At 41.3% G+C, this 22522-nt stretch overlaps 1 protein-coding gene across 3 annotated transcripts in view; it reads left to right on the top strand.

Moving 5' to 3' along the window:
- Positions 1-10165: 10165 nt before the first annotated feature.
- Positions 10166-22522, top strand: part of NUP35 (nucleoporin 35) — a 40277-nt gene continuing 27920 nt past the window's right edge. The window contains exons 1-2 of one of the 3 annotated variants that reach the window (XM_025460424.3): positions 10166-10267; positions 19474-19644. In XM_025460424.3, coding sequence (XP_025316209.1) covers positions 19485-19644 — 160 coding nt within the window. In that variant the 5' untranslated portion in view covers positions 10166-10267; positions 19474-19484. Of the gene's footprint in view, positions 10268-15912; positions 16070-18584; positions 18774-19473; positions 19645-22522 lie in introns of those variants that run through there. The other 2 variants (XM_025460422.3, XM_035698762.2) reach the window with 2 other exon arrangements.

The raw sequence follows: 22522 nt of genomic DNA on the forward strand, positions 1-22522 counted from the left end.
GGACCCCTGGGATCATGCCCTGAACCAAAGGCAGATGATGCTCAACTGCTGAGCCACCCAGGTGCCCCTTACCAGCATCTTCTTACAATGGTAATATTAATTAACAACAGCAAAAAGTTTAAAGAAAGCAATTACCTGTTTATCATCACCAGGAAAAAATGTGTCTACAGATACCAATGGTGTATTCTTTTCATTGTAAGAAAATATGCCTAAAAATCATAGTTTTCATTTGTTTCAAGTTTTAATTGAAATTCTAGTTAGTTAACATAGAGTGTAATATTAATTGGAGTAGAATTTAGTGATTCATCACTTACATGTAACACCCAGTGATGATCACAAATGCCCTCCTTGATCCCCATCACCCCCACCCACCTCCCTCCATCAACCCTGTTTGTTCTCTACAGAGTGTGTCTCATAGTTTCTCTCTCTCTTTTCCCCTATATTCATCTGGTTTGTTTCTTAAATTCCATATGAGTGAAATCGTATGGTATTTGTCTTTCTCCGACTTATTTTGCTTAGCATAATACTTTCTAGTCCCATCCATGTCATTGCAAATGGCAAGATTTCATTCCTTTTCATGGCTGAGTAGTATTTCAGAGTGTGTGTGTACACTACCTCTTCTTTATCCATTCATCAGTCGATGGACATTTGGGCTCCTTCCGTAGTTTGACTGTTGTTGATAATGCTGCTATGAACATCAGGATGCACGTGTCCCTTTGAGTCAGTATTTTTGTATCCTTTGCGTAAATACCTAGTAGTGCAATTGCTGGATCATAGGGTGGCTCTATTTTTAACTTTTTGAGGAGCCTCTAATACTGTTTCCCAGAGTGCCTGCACCAGTTTGCTTTGCATTGCCTGCCTACCAACAGTCCAAGAGGGTTCCCCTTTCTCCACAGCCTTGCCAACACCTGTTGTTAGTTTTAGCCATTCTGACAGGTGTAATGTGATAGCTTATTGTAGTTTTGTTTTCCCCTAATGATGAGTGATGTTGAGCGTCTTGTCATGTGTCGGCTGGCCATCTATACATCTATCTTCTTTGGAAAAATATCTACTCATGTCTTCTGCCCATTTCTTACTGGGTATTTGTTTTTGGGGTGTGGAGTTTGATAAATTCTTTACAGATTTTGGATGCTGACCCTTTTTCACACATGTCATTTGCAAATACCTCCTCCCATTTTGAAGGTTGCTTTTTAGTTTTGTTGATTGTTTCCTTCACTGTGTAGAAGCTTTTTATCTTGAAGAGGTCCCAATAGTTCATTTTTGCTTTTGTTTCCCTTGCCTCCAGAGACATGTCTCAGAAGTTGCTATGGCTGATATCAAAGAGGTTGCTGCAAAAAAATCACAATTTTAAAATTTCCTTCCTCAATGTGCAGTTAAAAAAATTTTTTTTTTAAGATTTTCATTTATTCACGAAAAACACACAGAGAGAGGCAGAGACATAAGCAGAGGAAAACCAGGCTCCCTGTTCTACCTTTTGCAATACTTTGGTCAGAGGAACTTGGAACAAATTAGGCATCAAGCCATTCTCTTTTGTTATATGTTAACTTGATAATTGTCTATCCTAATCAATGTCTATCCTTAAATAATGTGAAAAATATTTTTTAAACTATAAAGCACTATACTGATGTTATTTTCTTACTCTGAATTGGTCAGGAAAAATCTTTTAGTCATTTTGGACTTTTTCTTTTTTTTTTCAGAAACTTCACTTGTTTTCTGCTTTTGTAAAATGTTTGTTCACATCACAGGATAACACAATCTGATACGCTTCTAACACAGAGTGTACCAGCCTTCCTTTATTCTGTAGCACCGAGTATACTAGTCTTCCCCAAGTTCCTAGCACAGAGGATGCCAGTCCTCTCCCAGCCAATAGCATGGGGTATGCCAGTCGTCCCCAGTCTGTAAGATAGTCCCTTCAATTATTTTTACTTTAAATAATAAAATGTCAACTGTGCAATATAATTCATTAGTTAATGAGCACACAGATATTCCAAACAAGAAAGTTTCTTGTTATTAGTGTTAGAACTTTATTTTCTCTTGTAATTTATAGAATCTCATTGGGGCACCTGGGTGGCTCAGTTGGTTAAGCATCCAACTCTTGATTTTGGCTCAGGTCATGATCTCAGGGTTGTGAGACTGAGTCCTGCGTAGGGCTCCGCACTTAGTGCAGAGTTGGCTTGGAATTCTCTCTCTCCCTCTCTCTCTGCCCCTGCCCTGTGCTTGCTCTATTGCTCTCCCTCTCTCCCTAAGTAAATAAAATCATAGGGGCACTTGGGTGGCTTAGTCGGCTGAGCGTCTGGCTTCAGCTCAGGTCATGATCCTGACCTGAGGATCTGGGATTGAGCCCCGATTGGGCTCCCTGCTCAGCAAGGAGTCTGCTTCTCCCTCCCCCTCTGCCTCTCTCCCTACTCCTTTTCTCTCTCTTGCTCACACTCTCACTCAAATAAATAAAATCTTAAAAAAATAAGTAAAATCTTTTTAAAAATGAACCTCATATATTGTAACCTATGTAGACATAAAACTAATGCTCTCAACAAACACTCTTTTTTTAAAAAATATTTTTTATTTATTTATTCATGAGAGACACACAGAGAGAGGCAGAGACACAGGCAGAGGGAGAAGCAGGCTCCATGCAGGGAGCCCGACATGAGACTCGATCCTGGGTCTCCAGGATCACACCCTGGGCTGAAGGTGGCACTAAACCTCTGAGCCACCCGGGCTGCCCTCAACAAATACTCTTAATAAATATTGGGTTTCTTAGTACTACTGGGTTATGCTTAGAACTACATATATAAATACTGTTCAAAGCTCAGAACACATCTAAAGACATTTCTCATGTTTGTAAGTGAATTTTGTGGAGAAAGAGGTCAATATAACTGCAGGCAATATATTAAAAATAATTAAAAGACTTAGAAGCTGTTGGGAAGTTGTTGCATAAGAGACAGGTTTAGGAATGAAGTCAGAATGACAGATGACAGACAATAGAAGCCACTGAGGAAGAGCAAAGTTACCGCATGTTCCAGTGATGGTACAGGGTGCAAGAAGCTGAAAAACTGTTTGTATCAAGGAAAATCTATGTAATGGGAGAAATGTTAGTATTCTCTTCTAAAATCTATCAATAATTATGATCCTGAAGATAATATTAACTATGGAACATGTGACATAGGTTTTAAAGCAGTCATGATAAAAATGTTTCAGTGAGCCATTATAAACAGAGTTGAAACAAATGAAAAAAGTTAGAAAGCCTCAGGAAAAAAAAAAAAAAGGAAGTGTCATCAGAGAAATAGAAGCTATAAATCATAACTAAATGGAAATTTTAGAACCAAAAGGTATGCACAATAAAAATCTCAGGAGATGGGCTTAACAGTAGGATGGAAGGAACAGAAGAAAGACTCAGTGAGCTGGAAGACAGAAGAATAGAAATCACTCAGTCTGAGCACAGAAGTAATAAAAATAAAAAAGAAAAAAAAAAGGAGAGCCTCAAGTAGCTATACAATAACAAAAGATGTGATACTGTTATTAGAGTCCTAGAAGACAGGTGGAAAAGCAAGGCTGAACAAAGTACTTGAAAAAAGAATGGCTGAACATGCTGCAAATCTGGATAAAGAAATAAGTGATGGAATAATCAGACCAACAAGACACAGCACTCCTACACGTGTCCGTACCAACCAATACGGATGCAAACGTGCAAAGCAAAAACCTACAGAATTGAAAGAATAGACAAATCTACAATCATACTTGGACACTTCACTCCTTTCTTACCAATTACTTGATAGGATAAATGTTCAAAAAATCAGCAGGGATATAGAAGAACTCCATGCCATCAACCAGCAGGATCCAGCTGACATTTATTGAATACTCCACCCAACCACAGCAGAATTGTTCATTTTTTTCAAGTGCCCGTGGAACATGTATCAAGAAAGAACATACCCTGGGCTAGAAACCAAACTCTAACAAATGTAAAGGAATTTGAATCATATAAAATGTATTTCTTGGCCACGCTGGAATTATTTTATAAACCAGTAATATGAGACACCAAGAAAATCATCAAACACTTGGAAATTAAGCAGCGCACTACAAAATAATCCATAGGGCAAATAAGGCAAGTGTTTCAGAGTAACAAAAAATACGCTGAACTGAATGAATATAAAAATAATAGAAAAATGTGTGGGACACACCTAGCTAAAACAGCTCTGAAAGGGAAACTTATAGGAGAAATGAAATGCATACCTTAGAAAAAAGGGAAAGCCTCAAGTCATTAATCTAAGTCTTACTTCAAGAGCCTCAAAAAGAAAAGCAAAATAAGTGCAAAGAAAACAGAAGGATGAAAGAAAAGAAATCAATGAAATTGAACACAGAAAAGTAACAGGAAAATCGATACAAGAGCTGGTTCTTTGAAAACACCAATAAAATTAACAAACCTCTTGTAAGATTGACAAAGGAAAAAGAGAAGAAACAGATTACCAATATCAGGAATTAAATGGACTATGAGACTGCAGACATCAAAAGGACAATAAAGAGATAGATACTATGAATAACTCTACATATAACCTTGGCAATTTAGACAAAATAATGGATCACTTCCTTGGAAAGCACAAACTACCATAACTCCCTCAACATGATTAGATAATTTGAATAGTTCTATAAACTATTAGGTAAATTGAATTAGCAATTTAAAAGCTGCTAAAAAGAGACATCTCCAATATCATTTTTTAAAAGAGATTTTATTTATTTATTCATGAGAGACACACAGAGAGAGAGGCAGAGACCCAGGCAAAGGGAGAAGCAGGCTCCATCCAGGGAGCCCGATGCGGAACTCGATCCCGGGACCCCGGGGTCACGCCCTAAGGTAAAGGCAGACGCCCAACCACTGAGCCACCCAGGCCCCAAGATCAGATTTTCTTATAAAATTTCATTAGAGAATTCTAACTCTAATTCTCTAATTTCATTAGAGAAGTGTTTAAAAGAGATTAACAATAACTTCACAATTTCTTACTGAAAATACAAGAGAGAATATTTCCCAATTCATTTTATGGAGGTAGTATTAGTCTCATACCAAAACCTGACAAGGACAGTGGGAGAAAAGAAAAGAAAGAAGAAAAGAAAAATGAAACTACAGCCAATATCACTCCTGAAGTACAGATGGAAAAATCTTTGACAAAATATTAGAAATAGAATTCAGCTATATAAAAAATGAATTACATACCATGACAGAATGGGGTTTTCAAGTATACAAAGCCGGTTCAACATTTGAGAGTCGATTTGTATAATCCACCAGATTACCAGGCAAAGAAGAAAGATCACATGCTCATGTCAATCAGTGCAGAAAAAGCATTTGACAAACTTCAACACTTGTTCAGCATCCTCCCAGAAAAATAAGAAAAACCGAGAATTCTGCCAACTTGATAAAGAGGAGCTACAAAAAAAACAAAAAACAAAAAACAAAAAACAAAACCCTATAGCTGACATATGTAAGAGTGAAAGACTGCATGCTGCTGTTCTTTATTTTTTAAATTGGGAGCAAGGCAAGGATGTGCATTCTCACCACTCTTTTTCAATATATTGCTTCAATTTCTAGCCAGTGCAATAAATCATGAGAAGGAAATAAAAGGTATACAGATCAGAGAAAAAGAAACAAGTCTTCGTTTTGCAGACGGCACTGTTGTCTGCATAAAAAATTCCAAAGAATCTACAAAAAGACTAGAACAAGTTAAAGTTCAGCAAGGTTGTAGTGTACCAGATAAATATCTAAAATTAATTGTTTTTCTATATACTAGCAATGAACGCTAGGTCACCGAAATTTAAAAGGCAATACCATTCATAATCACTCAGAGAGAGAGACAGAGACAGAAATACTTAGACATAAATCTAACAAAATATGAATAGGACTTCTATGCTCCAAATCTCAGAATGCTGATGAAAGAAATTGAAGATGTAAATAAATGGACTGGAAGTTCATGGACTGGAAGATTCACCATAGTAAAGATGTCAATTTTCCCCAGGTTGATATACAGGTTTAATGCAATTCTTATCAGAATCTCAGCAAGCGGGATCCCTGGGTGGTTGCAGCGGTTTGGTGCCTGCCTTTGGCCCAGGGCGCGATCCTGGAGACCCGGGATCGAATTCCACATCGGGCTCCCGGTGCATGGAGCCTGCTTCTCCCTCTGCCTGTGTGTCTGCCTCTCTCTCTCTCTCTCTCTCTCTCTCTGTGACTATCATAAATAAATAAAAATTTAAAAAAAAGAATCTCAGCAAGGATTTTTATAGCTATAAATAAGATTATTCTAAAATCTATATGGAAAGGCAAGGAACAAGAATAGCTACAACAATTCAGAAAAAAGAAAAAGAAAGTGTACTTATTATTTTTTTTTAATTTTTATTTATTTATGATAGTCACAGAGAGAGAGAGAGAGAGAGGCAGAGACACAGGCAGAGGGAGAAGCAGGCTCCATGCACCGGGAGCCCGACGTGGGATTCGATCCCGGTTCTCCAGGATCGCGCCCTGGGCCAAAGGCAGGCGCCAAACCGCTGCGCCACCCAGGGATCCCTAGTGTACTTATTATATAGCCATGGCAGTACTTCTCATACAGCTGTAAGACTTACTATACAGCTACGGTAATCAAGATTGTGTGGCACACCCAAGACAGATAGTCACTTCGATCAATGGAACCAAAAAGAACAGAGAACCCTGAAAATAGACCCACACAAACACTCAACTGACTTTTGACAAAAGCCATTCAAAGAATGAAAGAGGAAAAAAAAAAAAAAAAAAGAATGAAAGAGAGCCTTTCAACAAATGATGTTGGAGCAATTGGATATCTGGTTTTTCATAGTTAAAAAGATGAGTTTTGACGTAGTCTAATACCTTCTACAAAAATCAATTCAAAATGGAGCAGAAACTTAATTGTTAAACTATGAAAAATTCTAGAAAAGAATAGAAGAGAATCTTTGAGATCTAGAGCTAGGCAAAAAGTTCTTTTACTTGACGCCAAACTTATGATCCATAAGAGGCAAAATTTATAAGCTGGACTTAATCAGTATTCAAGATTTTACTCTGTTGAAAGACCTTATGACGAGGTTGAAAACAGAAGCTACAGAATGGAAGAAAATATTTGCAAACCATGTATCCAACAAAAGGCTGGCGTATAGAATATATAAAGAACCCTCAAAACTTGATGTAAAAAAAAAATCCATCAAATTAGAAGTCGGACAAAGGCATGAAGAGACGTTTGACTGAAGAGGACACACACGTGGTGAGTAAGCACACGAGGAGATGCCCAGCACCACTGGCCACCAGGCAGGTGCAGGTCAGACCCGCGAGGAGCCATCCCTGCGTCCCCATCAGGACGTTACAGTGAGACCCGGGGGCAACAGGAATTCCGGCAGGGACGAGGAGAAACTGGCTCACCTGGGACGAGGAGAAACTGGGGATCACCTGGGACGAGGAGAAACCTGATCACTTGCAGGTCATGCTGCTGGTGGAACCCTAGTGCAGAGCTGCTGTCTGGAAACCAGTTTGGCAGGTTCTCAAAAAGCTAAACATGCAACCACCCTAAGCCCTGGCAACTGTGAACCTGGTCGTTGTCTTCAGAGAAAAGACGATGTACAGTAATACAAAAGCCTGCACCTGAGCATGGAGAGCAGCTTCCTTTACAGCCCAAAGCACCTGGGGGTCCTTGGGTGACACACGGTTAGCCGCACTCACTGAGCCGAAGGCAGGTGCTCAACCTCTGAGCCACCCAGGCGTCCAGGATTTTGGTCTTTTAAACCAGTGGGAACAACTCAAAGATTTTAAGCAGGAGAGCAATATGCTCAGAATGTTATTTTTCTTTTTCTTTTTCTTTTTTTTTAAAAATTATTTATTAGAGAGAGAGAGATAGCAAGAGAGAGCACAAGTGGGAGGAGAGGGAGAAGCAGGCTCCACGCTGAGCAGGGAGCTCGATCCCAGGACCCTGGGATCATGATCTGAGCCCTGAACCAAAGGCAGTCACTTAACCAACTGAGCCACCCAGGCGCCCCCAGAATGTTATTTCTTAAAAGATCACTCGCACTGCATTGTGGAGAATGGGTTAGGGAGAAAAAGTAAGAGCATTCAGGAAGCTAAGTCCAGGTATCAGACGAGAAAGCTGGGATTTGGTTACAGCAGTAAAAACAGGAAGAAGTGGATATTTTTGAAAGGTATTTAAAAGCAGAATTCCTAGGGCCTGACACTGGACTGGTATTGGGAAGAAATTTTCAAGGCCATCCCACGGTTTAAGGCTTTTCCACCTAGATGGCCTAGATGGCTGGTGGTTCCTTTCTCTGCGATAAATATTCATGTTTTACAGAAAAGAGCTTAAGTTTGGGTTTTTATATTTGGTTTTGGGGGCACCTTTGAAATATCTAAGTGGAGATGTCATAGGATACAATTGGATACATAAGTTTGGAGCTCAGAGAATGATCTGGGCTGGAGGCATGAATTGAGACGCACTGAGGGCAACGGACACGAATGACATCACAGGGAAAGAGCTTTGAGTGAGACCAGACCGTAAGACTGAGCCTTGGGGAGTATCGTTTAAAGGCTGGCGGGGAAGGATGAGTCAAGAAAAGAAACCTGACCATGTGATCAGAGAGGTGGGAGGAAAACCAAGAGGGTATAATGTCAAAGAAACTAAGGAGAATTTCAAAGAGCATTTAGTGTGAACTAATGCTGTTGAGATTTATTTAGGATAAGGACTGACAATGTCTTGGATTTAGTTTCGTGGAGGTCTTTGGTGACCCTGGCAAGAACTGCTTGGTGGGTTAATGGGGAAAGAAGTTTGTTAAAAACTATATGATATGCCGAATACAGATAAGAACATTAGGATAAATTTCAGTCATTGAATATATATTTCATATATTTATCACTAGGTGAATAAATCAATGTATTACATATGACGTAGTTACTATTATTTCCAGTACTCAGATGAAAGAGCTAACTTCTAGAGATTTTAATGTCAAACAACCATTATTTAAAATCAAGGTTTGCTCCTGTCCTCAAGAAAATGCTGCTTCTCTAAATGAAGACATTGTCAAGTAGGAAGATTTATTTTTCCATTAAATTTTTTTTTTTGGTCACAATTTAGTTTAGTTTTTTTTTTTTTTTTTACACCTTTGAACACCTTAGAATTTAGTCTTATTAAATAAAAAAAAGAATTTAGTTAGGAAAAATGTCATACACAAAGTTATAGAGATCAGCATAATCAATGCCTCCTCAGTAATTATCACCCCACGGCTTTTCTTCTTTAAAGAATACCTTTAACCATTATGCTCCTTCCCTGCTCCTGCCCTCCTCACCACAACAGATTATTTCAAAGCAAATCCCAGACAAAGCTCTTTCTAAAATCAATCCTATTTTTTATTCTCAAAGCGGTCTATTTTGCCTGCTTAAACTTCCACAGGGTTTTCAAATATCTGATTAAATCTATACGATAGTTCCAATATAAAAGCAGGAAATAAAATTAAGCCTGAAAGTCATATGAGTTTTTAAAAAATATACCTTATTTTTTAGAGCAGTTTTAAATTCACAGCAGATGTCCCGTGTGCCTTGTGCCCATGCCCCTCCTCCCTCATCTCCTACCGGGATGGTACACTTGTTACGCTGACACATCATTCTCATCCAAAATCCATCACTTATATCAGGGTTCACTCTTCCTGTTGTACATTCTGTGGTTTGAACAAATTTGTAATGACACGTATCCACTATTATGTATCATGCAGAGTAGTTTTACTGCCCTAAAGGTCCTCTGTGTTGCACCTATTCATCCCTCACTCTCAAAGTTTGTAAATTTTGATGTTACCTTTTCACTTCCAACAGACGCAAAGAACCATTTAATTTTTTAACAACAACAGGTGAATCAGCTAAACTGATGTTTCCTGATATTTGGCTGCCCCTTTCTGCCAGTTGTTTCCTGTAATAAGATGATGAGACAAAACTCACACATTTCCAAATGTAATAGTTCATTTTTGATTTATAAAGACATGGCTTTGGTGATTATTTATGGAAGTCAGATGATGCGAATAGGAACTAATGGATCTGTATTTTTCTGGACATGTTCCCTACATCTTAAACATCACAAAACTCTCTTGGAGATCACTTGTCCTTGGGGCCTACAGAGTCATGGTTCCTCTGTGTGCTCTATGTGACGTCACAGTCTCAGTGCCTGGCAGCCCCTCTATACCAACTGCCAGAGGCTGCGATGCTGAGAACCTGAGTGATCCGAGGCTTCCTCTCCTTGCTTTCTTTCTGAAGGTGACAAACTGTTTGGATATCTTTTTTCTTCACTTTAATTTAAAAAAACTATTTGTTTTTATTTTTAGAATGGGCTAGGAGTGGGCTTTTAGGAGAATGAATTTATGCTTATATACAAATACTGCATATTAATAAACATAAATAGGTACCGAGTATCGAGTATATATGATATATACACAAGCAGCTCGGCTCTGTGAATATATCAAATATGTTGAACATAAGTAAATCTTGAGATTTCACACATTTCTGACTTTTAAGAAATTTGTTTTGACTTTAGAAGAAAGTTGAAATATACATAAAGCCCAGATCTAATTTTCAAGTTGGGCTCTGTGTAGCCCCAGGTACTCCACCCAAAGGTTTCCGGGGTCACCTGGAGGTGTGATATCAATCTACAGTTTAGGGCACAAGAACCTGAGTTAGTGGGCCTCAGAGTCTTCCCATTTTTTCCCCCAACCAGAGCAGTTCTCTTGTATGTAGTAAGTATCTGCACAATACTTTGTTAAAGAAAGGGTTCCTCATCTAAATTTGAATATCCGTAGTCTACAAAAATGGTGCTTTGATGAAATCTTATGTCATCAGAGGGCAGACTTCAGGGAACCATGAATCCAGAATAGAAATAGGGAATAGATGTTCCATTTAAAAATTTTTTTAATTTTTAATTTATTTATTTTTTAGATGTTCCATTTTATGTGAAATTTTACTTAATATGTTCAGAGGGGAAAGTACAAAAACAAGTATATTGTAATTAAGATATTAATATTCATGTGCAGAGGAATATGGTAAACATGCAATATTGTTAAAGATTCTAGTTTAATAAATATAAAAAAGTAAAATCATGCCACGAGTTTTTCATTCAAGATAATCCAAGTTATGATAATTTCACTTTATCAAAGAAGGATAATTAGAACTATAAACTTCATTTTATAAATAATAAGCACTTACAATAGAGTTAGTGTACAAAATTATGATCTTAAAAAATCTGAAAACATACAAAATTGATTCAAAATGTCAGACAATTAACCTTTATTTAATGTTTACTTATTTGGAGCTCATTCACTCATTTACTTTTTCAATATATTACTTACTTTTCTAATACGTATTTACTGAAGATTGATGGAAATATAGAAAAGTTTACAGTCCCTGTCCTTGAGAAAACCCATCTAGTGAGAAAAAACTTAAGAAACAAATGTCTTATAGCAAATGAGTTGCAGAAATAACGTGTTGGACATTCTGAAATGGAATGATGACTGAGGGCTGGCACAGGGGGAGCAAGCTTCATGGTAGCAGAGAGGCTTGAGCTGCCACCCGTAGGAAGCGCAGGGCTTAGTCATTGGGGTGGAAAGCAAAGAGGGATCTTTGTGACCAAGGCGAAGAGTGTGAATACCTTTCACAAGAGGTTGAAGGTTTGCCCAGGGAAATGATGGGGAGAATTGATTGAAGAAGGTTGGGGTAAAGGGACCTGATGTTTGAGGCCAGAGTTCTCAACCACATTATGGTGATATTAGGACGACAATGCGTATTCCCATTAAGGGGGCCTCTTGCAATCTCTGAAAGAGATGCTCCCCTCCTGTCTCAGTATATTTGGTCTGTTAGAACAGAATACTATGGGCTGGGTGAGTTATAAAAGAGACATTTATTTCTCACAGTTCTGGGAGCTGAGAAGTCTGAGATCAAGGCACTAGCAGATTTGGTGTCTGGTGAGAGGCTGTTTCATGGTTCACACATGGCATATCCTCACACAGCAGAGGTTGGGAGGCATGGAGAGTTCAGTGGGGTCTCTTTTATAAGACTAGAAGTCTCATGCATGAGGGCTCCGCCCCATGACCTAATCACTTCCCAATGGCTCATTTCTGAAAACCATCAGATTGAGGGTTAGGATATCAACATTTGAATCTGGGGGACCCACACATATAGTACCTTACACCCTGAGCTTCTGGTTTTCCCTTTCCCTGTTTGCCCAGGTGAGAATATATGTACCGGCTGGTAAGTGTTACACACGTGAATCTTAGGGGTTTGAGGATAAGGGGGATGCTCTAGGGAACAGGAAGTCCGTGAGGGCTTTTGAACAGCTGGGTAATAGGAGCAAAGAAGAGAGAACTGGCTGGTGGAATGTTAGATTTTATGGGAGAGGCTGGAGGCCAGGAAATGTCAAGTGTTGACTGCAATTGTCTAAGAATTGAGGAGGCAGAAAAAAATAAGACTTGGTACCTGAATGCTTGATGGCAGGGAAGGTGGAAGCCAGAAAAAAGTAGAGTGGACCGGGCGCCTGTATTAAGCGTTACTCCGTTTTTAAGGTATTGTTTCTATTTTACAGAAAGTAAAATCTGGAGATATTTAATACAAATCCAAGTAATATAGGATTTAGGTGGGCAGGTTAGGCTCTGAATTCAAGTCTGTTTGACCTTAAATTCTGTTTTAACATGTTGCGATTTTAATTTTGGGTTTCTAAGAGACTAAAAGAGAAAGGTATGAATGGAATGGGGCTAGTTTTAGGGATAATATTAGTTTGTTTTTGAGGTTTCCTATGCTAGGTTGTTCAGGAACCATCTAGAAAAGTAGCATTTGGCCTTAGAGAGTGGTGGGGCATACACTGGACAGAAGAGAGAGAGGACCAAGTTTTTACTAACAACAATATTTCCAGGTTAGAATGAAATGGATCAGGAACGGAAAAAGTTAGGGAAAGAGGAGAAAGTTGTAAGGAGAAACAGGAAGTGTAGTGTCACCAAAACGGGAAAAAAACAAACAAACAAACAAACAAACAAACAAACAAAAAACACTTGTATGGAGGAAAAGACTGTCAAAGCAGTCGAGTACTGCAGATGTCAGAGAGGCAGGCCTGGACTTGGCAATTAGGAGAAAGGGTTGGGGTCAGCGGTTTCAGAAGAGGATTTACACAGGGGCCAGTGTGCAATGAATTAGAAAACAAGAAGGAAACGTTAGGGAAAGAGATCACCTACTAAAGTCTGTAGAGCCTCCATTTGAGGTCTTGAGTGAAATTAGTGCATGGTATCTAGAAGAAGGAGCAAGGTCTAGAGAAGGTTTTTTTATAGGGCAAACTGGGGGCATCTTTATAACTTGATAAGGAAAGGAAGAAAGGGTCGAAAGGGTAGAAGAATTGAAATGCAAGTGAAGGAAGGAAAATGACTTTCTTTAAAAAAAATCAAGTTTTTAATTGGAAGATTCTCAGCCTTTTGGCTAAGATCAAGTGAAGTTTTTAATGTGAAGAACAATTACAATAGTAAATGACATGTATAATCAACCACTAAAAAGTTATATAGAATAAGTTAAAGGTCCTGCTGAAACCCTCAAATCTACAAACCTGTCTCCTACTCTACCTTCCTGTTAATAGTTTGGCACAAATGTTTTCCAACTTTTTAATTAATTAATTAATTCATAGAAACACACACACACACACACACACACACACACACACAGAGGCAGAGACACAGGCAGAGGGAGAAGCAGGCTCCACGCAGGGAGCCTGATGTGGGACTTGATCCAGGGTCTCCAGAATCACACCCTGGGCTGCAGACGGCATTAAACCGCTGCGCCACCGGGGCTGCCCTTTTTCTTTTATTTATTTATTTATTTTTATTTATTTTTTTTTAATTTTTATTTATTTATGATAGTCACACAGAGAGAGGAGAGAGGCTGAGACACAGGCAGAGGGAGAAGCAGGCTCCATGCACCGGGAGCCCGACGTGGGATTCGATCCCGGGTCTCCAGGATCGCGCCCTGGGCCAAAGGCAGGCGCCAAACCGCTGCGCCACCCAGGGATCCCTTTTTCTTTTATTTAAATAAGCATTCTTTCCACTCCTTTGCACATGGATCCAATTTCTTTAAAAAATAAGATAAAATGATGTCATATATATTTTTTCAAATTGCTTCTTTTTAACAAAGATTTTATTTATTTATTTGAGATAGAATGAGAGAGTGAGCACGAGCAGGGGGCAGAGGGAGACCGAGAAGCAGGCTCCCTGATGAGCAAGCAGCCCGACATGGGGCTTGATCCCAGGACCCCAGGACCCCAGGACCCCAGGACCCCAGGACCCCAGGGATCATGACCTGATCCAAAGGCAGACACTTAACCACCAAGCCACCTAGTCGCCCCTAAATTGCTTCTTTCAGTATATGGATCATGAAGATTTTCCTAAGTCAATTCACACACATCAAATATATCTCATGATTTTTAACAGGTGCATAGTGTTCTTTGGTTTGGCCAGATCAAAATTTACATAGAAATTCCTTCATTTATGCATCCTACTTGGTACCTTCATTCTAAAAAGGAGAATGGTGGGTGTGTTGGGCAGAATGATAGCCCCTGAAGGTCTCTTCACTCTCACCTCTGGAACCTAAGAATGTTACCGGACATGGCACAAGGTGCTTTGCAGATATGACTATTGACTTAGTATAACTGGATATTGAAGTGAGAAGATTATCCTGGATTATCTCAGGGGGCGCTAAATATAATCACAAATGTCCTTATAAAGAGGAAGGGACAGGGAGAGTTTACGACAGAAGAAGGGCGTGTGATGACAGAAGCAGAGAGATAGAGGATGCTATGCCGCTGGCTTTGAAGGGCCAAGAAGGAGCTATGAGCCCAAGAAAACAGATTTTCCCCTGAAGCCTGCAGAAGAAACCAGTCTTGCTGAAACCTTAATTTTGGCCCCATAAGACTAATTTCAAATTTCTGGCCTCGGAACTATAAAAGATAAATTTTTTGTTGGTTTAAGCTGCCAAATCTGTCCTGATGTAGTATGACCTCCTCTGACCTTGGTGACATCTGCAAAGACCTTATTTCCAAATGAGGTCACATAAATAAATATGTACTGGAGGTCAGACCTTGAACATGACCTCTTTGAGGTCATGACCTCTTTGAGGGACACCATTCAACCCAGACACCCGGTTTTTTGTTTTTTTTTTTAAGTCAACCGGTTTTAGGTTTGGTTTCTGGGAACTTGCCAGAAATTAGGCAATGCTGGAATTGTCATTGCCTCACTCAGAACATTCTTGCTGGACTTGGGATTTCAGGAAATCCCAGAGGCAGGTGGGAGGGAGCATGGGTGGGTGTTTAGAGGGTAAGGAATATGCACATGCAATGTGTCACTTTTATAGTCATGAGCAGCAGGAAACACGTTTTTTGCACATGCAGATATACACGATGAGTGCTGCCTATCATCCTGGAAGACCCTGTCAAGGAAAGTAGCAAAGCAGGGGGGAGGCCGGCGGGGGGGGGGGGCGGCTACTGCAAAGCTCTTGTAGGTATTCAGGTGTAATAAGCCGTCACATGCATGATGCCTGGCGTACACCTGTGGCCCTGCAGCGGCAGGGAGACGGTGGGCGCTAGGCCTCGGGATGGGGCTCCTCCCCCGAGCCCACAGCGCTGCAGAGCCGCAGCAACGGCTTCAGGAAGGTCCTTTGTCCCAGGTGTCACTTGCAAAAGCTGGCCGACGGCAGGTCCTGGGTAAACTCAACGCTAATTAGAAAACAGTGGGTGAAAGGGCTCGTGCATCCGTGAGATCCCAGCAGCAGCAACAACAGTCCCGGGACCTCGTTCCCGCCGCAACCCTGCCGGAAAGGCGGAGCCTGCGCAAACACGTTTGCCCGATTCCAAAATGGCGGCCGCGGCGCCCACAGCGCGCGTACGGCGCAGGTCCGGAAGTGACGCAACCTCGCGCGGCAGCGCGCCCTTACCCGTGGGGAGAGTTTCCGCCATTTTTGAAAATCGGGAAGGCCCGGGGCCCGGCGGAGTGGCCGCTGCTATGGCGGCCTTTGCGGTGGAAGCCCAGGCGCCCGCGCCGGGTGAGTGTGGGCGGCTGCTCTTCGCCGGCGGCCCCGCGGCCCGCGCCCGAGCCCCCGGAGCCGTCAGGCCCTGCGCTAGTTCGCGTGGCGGCGACGAGCCCCTGTCGGCCCCCAAGCTCCCAGCTGTCCCCGAGCTCCGCGCCGGGAGGGCGGCCCCGGGCGGATGGGCGCTGGCGGCGGGGCGGCGGGGCGGCGGGGCGGCGGGGCGGCTGGCGGCGGCGGACCCGCGCTCCGGCCGCGCCTCCCTGAGCCTCCCCCGGGGCCGGCGCGGGGCGGGCGGGGGGCGCGGGGAGGCTCGGGGGTGCAGGGGCGCGGGGGGCAGGGGCGCGGGGAGTGCGGGGGGCGAGGGGCGCGTCCACGTGGGTGGGCGGTGCCCTGGATGCGCGGACTGCTCCTCCCCCTCCCCTCCCCCTGGCTCCTCCTCTCCCGCTTTCCCCCTTCCCGCCCCCCCCTCCCGGCTCCCCCCCTCCGCGCTTCCCCCTCCCCGCTTCCCCCTCCTGGCTCACCCCCCTCCCGGCTCCCCCCCTTCCCGCTCCCCCCTCCCGGCTCCCCCCTCCCGGCTCCCTCCCTCTGCGCTTCCCCCTCCCGGCTTCCTCCTCCCCGCTTCTCCCTCCTGGCTCCCCCCTCCCGGCTCCCTCTACCCCCTCCTCGCTCTCCTCTCCCCCTTCCCGGCTCCCTCCCTCCCCGCTCTCCCCTCCGGGCTCCCCCCCCTCCCGACTCCCCCCCCTTCCCCTCCCCTCTCCAGGCTCTCCCCTCTCCCTGTCCCCCCTCCCCCCACCCCTCCAGGCTCCCTCCTCCCCGCTCCCCTCTCCAGAGGGCTCCAGGCTCCCCCCCACCCCCCACTTGGCTTTTAGTTCCTGCAGGATGGGAGGTCTGCCTTCTCCCCAGGCTTTTTCGCAAAAGGAAGCTGTTATTGATGGGAACTGGAGCTGCGCGACCTTTGACCTTTAACCCATTGTTGGTAGCCACGGAGATGCTGGCTTTTGCATTTTGTCCCTGTCCAGCCCCGTTTTCCCGCCTTCATCTTAGGGAAGTGACTTACTTTTCGTCGGAGGTCTCTATCTCGCATCAGCCACAGCCCTGGTGAAAGTGTTTTGTCGTTGGGAAAAACAGAAAAACAAAACAAAAAAGTAAACAACAACAAAAATACGGACTTATCAAGTGACCAGGATGTCCACTTCCTTGACATCCTTTTTCGTTGGTGCCTTTTGGCGCTTGGGAGAACCGTGCGCGGGTTTAGAGCAGAGGGCTGTCTGCTGTCCTAGAGAGCCTTGGAAAACGAGGCTAGACATTCTGAAAGAGCAAGCACCATGTGTGTTTGTACAGTGTTTTGTTTTTTAGAACTTAAAAAGTGTTTAGTGCTTGCCATGCTTTGTGCAAAATGCTTCTTTCAAGGAATAACTTGCAGTGTATTCGTCCGTGCATGACGTTGGGCCGCTGCTCTGCTGCCTGTACACTTACTACACAGACGTTGGTCTAGGGACTTCTGTATGTTTTCGAGAACGGAAGACCGTCCCTTTCCAGTTCCAAAGTTTTCGACTTAGCAGAACATTTTGGAGTCCATGCCTCTTGGGCCTGCGAATGTGAATGAACTTGTTCCTGTTTATCGCCTGCTTAGCAATCTGACATTGGCTGATACTGATTGCTCAGGTCCACCTAGTGCAGGGATCCCAGGTGAAGAGTAAATGACTTTCCCAGCACCAATACGGCCTTAAAACTTAAGGGTTTCTTCGGCAAATGGTGCCAGCTGAGTAGGACGGAGGACTCAGCATCTTAGGTGTACAGACCACGAAATGGAGTTTTAGACCCGCAGGAGCCGTTGTTCCAGCTCCCCGAGTGGAATGTAGGCTGAAGGGTGGTTGGTAGCAGGCGCATTAACACCCTTTGTGCCCTCCACTCTGGTGCTTTCTGTGTGTCACAATGTAGATCAGAACTTTTATGGACTTGATTCTTACAATTGCCATATGGTCTTTGGTTTGGTTTGTGTTTTGTGGGGACGAGAGAATGAGGTAGTTGGTCAGTCGTACCTAAAACTTTGTGTTTACTGCCACAGGTCTCTCAGGGTCTGTTCAGAATATTCTTTTTAGACTTTTGGTGCCTGTGATCTTTGGAAATATGTAATAGTAACATAGTAAGTAATATGGCACTTTAAAATAACCGCAATGTAGTTATAGTTTTTCACACATTATTTCAGCATTTGCTTTATTTTTTTCCTGGATTGCTTTGCCTTTTTCCTCTTTTATACACTTGCATTGGCAACGCTAATATCTGTGTCTCCGTTAATGAGGAAGGATAAATAATAGCATTTGGATAGCAAGAAACAGATTTTTGAGGCTGCGTAGAGGTCAAGGATAGTTAACCATTATAGATGATGCCCTTTCTGAGTGCCCTGAGTTACATTCAGCCTTCTCACAAAGTTGAAAATTTAAATTATCTTAAGCAGAAATTGCAAGCTCTACATTTACATTTTAGTGACTCAGTTTTTGCTATTCTAGGATACCCTTAGAATAATGATAATAACTAATGTTTGTTGAGCACTTACTGTATATTAGGTACTGGGTCAGTGCTTTCTTGGCTGCAATCCTAAGCAAAGCTCTGTGACTGGGCGCTTTGATTGTGCCCATTTTGCCGAGAGACTTGAACCCAGGTCTCTAACTCCAGGACCCATGTTTTCCTTACTGTGCTGTTGTGCTGTGAAATTAGGGTACGTTATAGCCTCCTTATCTTCATAATGGGAATAATGCCCTGTAAATTGTGAAAATTAATTTTGAATTCATGATTGTGAAGTATGTTGGGGAGACTTTTGTTGAGTATTCCTAACTTTAAAATGATTTTAAAAAATGATACAAAAAATAAACTTTCCAAATTTTTCAATATATTTCTTAGTTTGGATGCTAATCATTACTGTTATTTCATATACATGCAATGATGAGTGTGCATGATTTTACTCTTATTACAAAAATTTTTACGGTTTTTGTTTATGGGAAAGAAAAAAATGGTACATATGGCAAGCTGAACCTATTATGTTTGATATGCTAAGACTTTGTGTCAAGCACGTTGCACTTGTTTTGGTTGTTGCATAGTAGAAGCTGACCCAGAAATGGAAAGATGATATTCTGTATATAGTAAGAATTTTTTTAAGATCCAAAATTTTTCCATTTAAACATAAATGTTGATTCTTAAATCTGTGAAATGATGTAAACCGAACAACTGTCAGATTAATATTATTAAAAATGCTTTCACATTTTTATAGAAATTTTTATTGTTTTTTTTTTAAGTAATAAATTCAACTATGCTTCTGTAATATGTAAGTTTTGATTAAATTCTCAAAATTATTTATGCTAGATTCCTACATCTTTTAGATATTGTAACGTTAAAGTCCTTTTATCCTTTGATTCATTTAGGATCTGAACCAATGATGCTAGGGTCACCGACATCTCCGAAGCCAGGGGTTAATGCCCAGTTCTTACCTGGATTTTTAATGGGGGATTTGCCAGCTCCAGTAACTCCACAACCTCGATCAATCAGTGGCCCATCGGTAGGAGTAATGGAAATGAGATCACCTTTACTTGCAGGTAGGTAAACTGCTTAAAATAATTTCATAGTACTATTAATTAATATGTGTATTAGAGTTTTAAAAAAGAGTAATTCACTAGTTCACCCTTTTCAACACATTATCAATTAAAAAAAAAAAGCAGTGCCTCTATTTTTAATTTTTAGAGTCTTGGAGTACAGGTATATGTCATATATGCTATTTTAATTCCAAGAACCATACATTAAAACTATGTTTATTGCATTTCATCCAATTTAGGATGCCCTTGATTATAAACTCACTGTTATCTTAAGTAGCACCAAGAAAGAAAAGCACTAAACATGATACAGTGTCAAGATACCATATTTTATAAATTGTCCATATCAGAGATGTTAAAGTGTGGAGGACTGGGGAAGAAATATTGTCATATAATTTCAACTGAATAACTTAATGCATTTAAATAACATAAATACAATAGCAAACATTCAGTCAAAATAACTGTGACTTGTTTTTTTTTTTTATTGAAATATAATCAACCTACAGTGCTATATTATTTTCAGTGTACAATGTATTGACTTGACAATTCTGTGTTACTCAGTGCTCATTATGGAAGGTATAGTCCCCAGCTGTCACCATACATTATTACAGTACTATTGACTATATTCCCTAGGCTGTGCTTTTCATCTCCATGGCTTGCTTATTTTATAACTAGCACCTTGTACCTCATAATCCCCTTTATTTTGCCATTCTCCCACTTATCTTCCCTCTGGCCATCACCAGTTCATTCTGTATATCCGAGAGTCTGGTTTGTTTTGTTATTTTAGTTGGTTTTCTAGATTCCACATACATGTAAAATCATGGTATTTGTCTTTCTCTGTCTGACTTCTTTCACTTAGCGCAGTACCTTCTAGGACTTTATAGATGAATGAATAAAGAATGTGTAGGACATGTACACAATGGACTGTTACCTATAAAAAAGATGAGACCTTGCCATTTGTAACAATCAGAAGTGTAATTTGAAATTTGTAGATATGAGTTCTACTTCTAGCCATAGTAAGAGTTTCACCTTGTTTAATGAAAGGACTTACTCTACAAACTGTGGGGCAGTTTTTTACAGAGTTTGCAGTGATCAGCACAAAATATTAAAGATAAGTGAAGTTTTGACTATGAGAAGTAAAAATTAGCTGCAAAAATGATTGAATTCCAAATGTGAGCTAAAATCCTTTTAAGGGATTAAATGGAAAACTTCTTAATTTGATTGTTCTTAAAGTATTACTTGGTTTAAAGTGGTTTATTATTTTAAGATTGATCAGGGAAGGTAAAATTATATTTGATATAATTGACTTAACATTATTCTGGATAGCTTTTGTTTTCTATACAGTTGACCTTCAGACAATGCAGGGGTTAGAAGTACTGACCCCCTGGACACTTGAAAAATATATAATTTTGACTCCCCCAAAACTTAACTACGAATAGCCTACTATTGACTGGAAGCCTTACTGGTAACATAAATTAGTTGTCTGACACACACTTTGTATGTTATATATGTTATAAACTATCCTTGGGATCCCTGGGTGGCACAGCGGTTTGGCGCCTGCCTTTGGCCCGGGGCGCGATCCTAGAGACCCGGGATCGAGTCCCACATCGGGCTCCCGGTGCATGGAGCCTGCTTCTCCCTCTGCCTGTGTCTCTGCCTCTCTCTCTCTCTCTGTGACTATCATAAAATAAAAAATTAAAATAAAAAATTAAAACAACAACAAAAAAACCAAAAAAAACTATCCTTACGGTAAAGTAAAGCTAAAGAGAAGAAAATGTTATTAAGAAAATAAGGAGCACCTGGGTGGCTCAGTGGTTGAGCATCTGCCTTCAGCTCAGGGCGTGATCCTGGAGTCCTGGGATCAAGTCCCACATCCGGCTCCCCATGGGGAGCCTGCTTCTCCCTCTGCCTGTGTCTCTGCCTCTCTCTCTGTGTCTCTCATGAATAAATAAGTAAAACCTTTTTAAAAAAAAAAATCATAAGAAAGATGGGGCACCTGTGTGGCTCAGTTGGTTGGCCGCTGACTCTTACTTTCTGCTCAGTCATGATCTCACGGTCCTAGGATTGAGCGCCACATTGGGCTCCGTGCTCAGTGGGGAGTCTGCTTGAAGATTCGCTCTCCCTTCTGCCCCTTGTCCTGCTTGTACGCTCTTTCACTCTCTATCTCTAAAATAAATTAATCTTTAAAAAATATAAGGATGGGGCGCCTTTGTGGTTCAGTCGGTTAAGCGTCTGCCTTTGGCTCAGGTCATGATCCTGGGGTCCTGGGATCGAGTCCTGCATCAGGCTCCCTGCTCACTGGGGAGTCTGCTTCTTCCTCTCCCTTTGCCCCTCGCCCTCTGCTCCTGCTCTGTTCTTGCTTTCTCGCTCTCAAAATTTTTTTTAAAAAATCATAAAATAGATTTATAGTACTGTACTGTAAAAAATCTGTGTATAGGTGGACCTGTACAGTTCATACTTGTGTCATTCAAGGGTCAAATGTATATTTCAAGTGTGTTTTTATTGTAGTTACTATATATTGAGTACATATGAGCCAGGCAATATGCTAAGCATTTTATGTTACTTTAATTCTTTTGTCAATCATAAGGGATAGATAGTAGTATCCCTGATTTTCAAAATAGGAAACTGAGACTAAATGCAATAAAGAATTGCTTAAGTCTACTTGTTAATAAGTGACAGAGCAGATCAGTCTTGTTTTACAGCCTACGCTATAGCCTAGGCTATACTATTTAAGTTCAGAGGATAAGTCATAACAGAGAATCTGGACTGTTTTACTATTTGGCATTGCTGGTTCTCTGACTTATAAAGACATCTTTATGTCCCCAAGAGTTGATTCTTTTCTTATATGTTTATAATGTACTTAAATATGCTTCTGTTGTGTGAA

The sequence above is a fragment of the Canis lupus genome, chromosome 36, assembly GCF_003254725.2.
Source record: "Canis lupus dingo isolate Sandy chromosome 36, ASM325472v2, whole genome shotgun sequence".
In the NCBI taxonomy this organism is placed as follows: domain Eukaryota; kingdom Metazoa; phylum Chordata; class Mammalia; order Carnivora; family Canidae; genus Canis; species Canis lupus.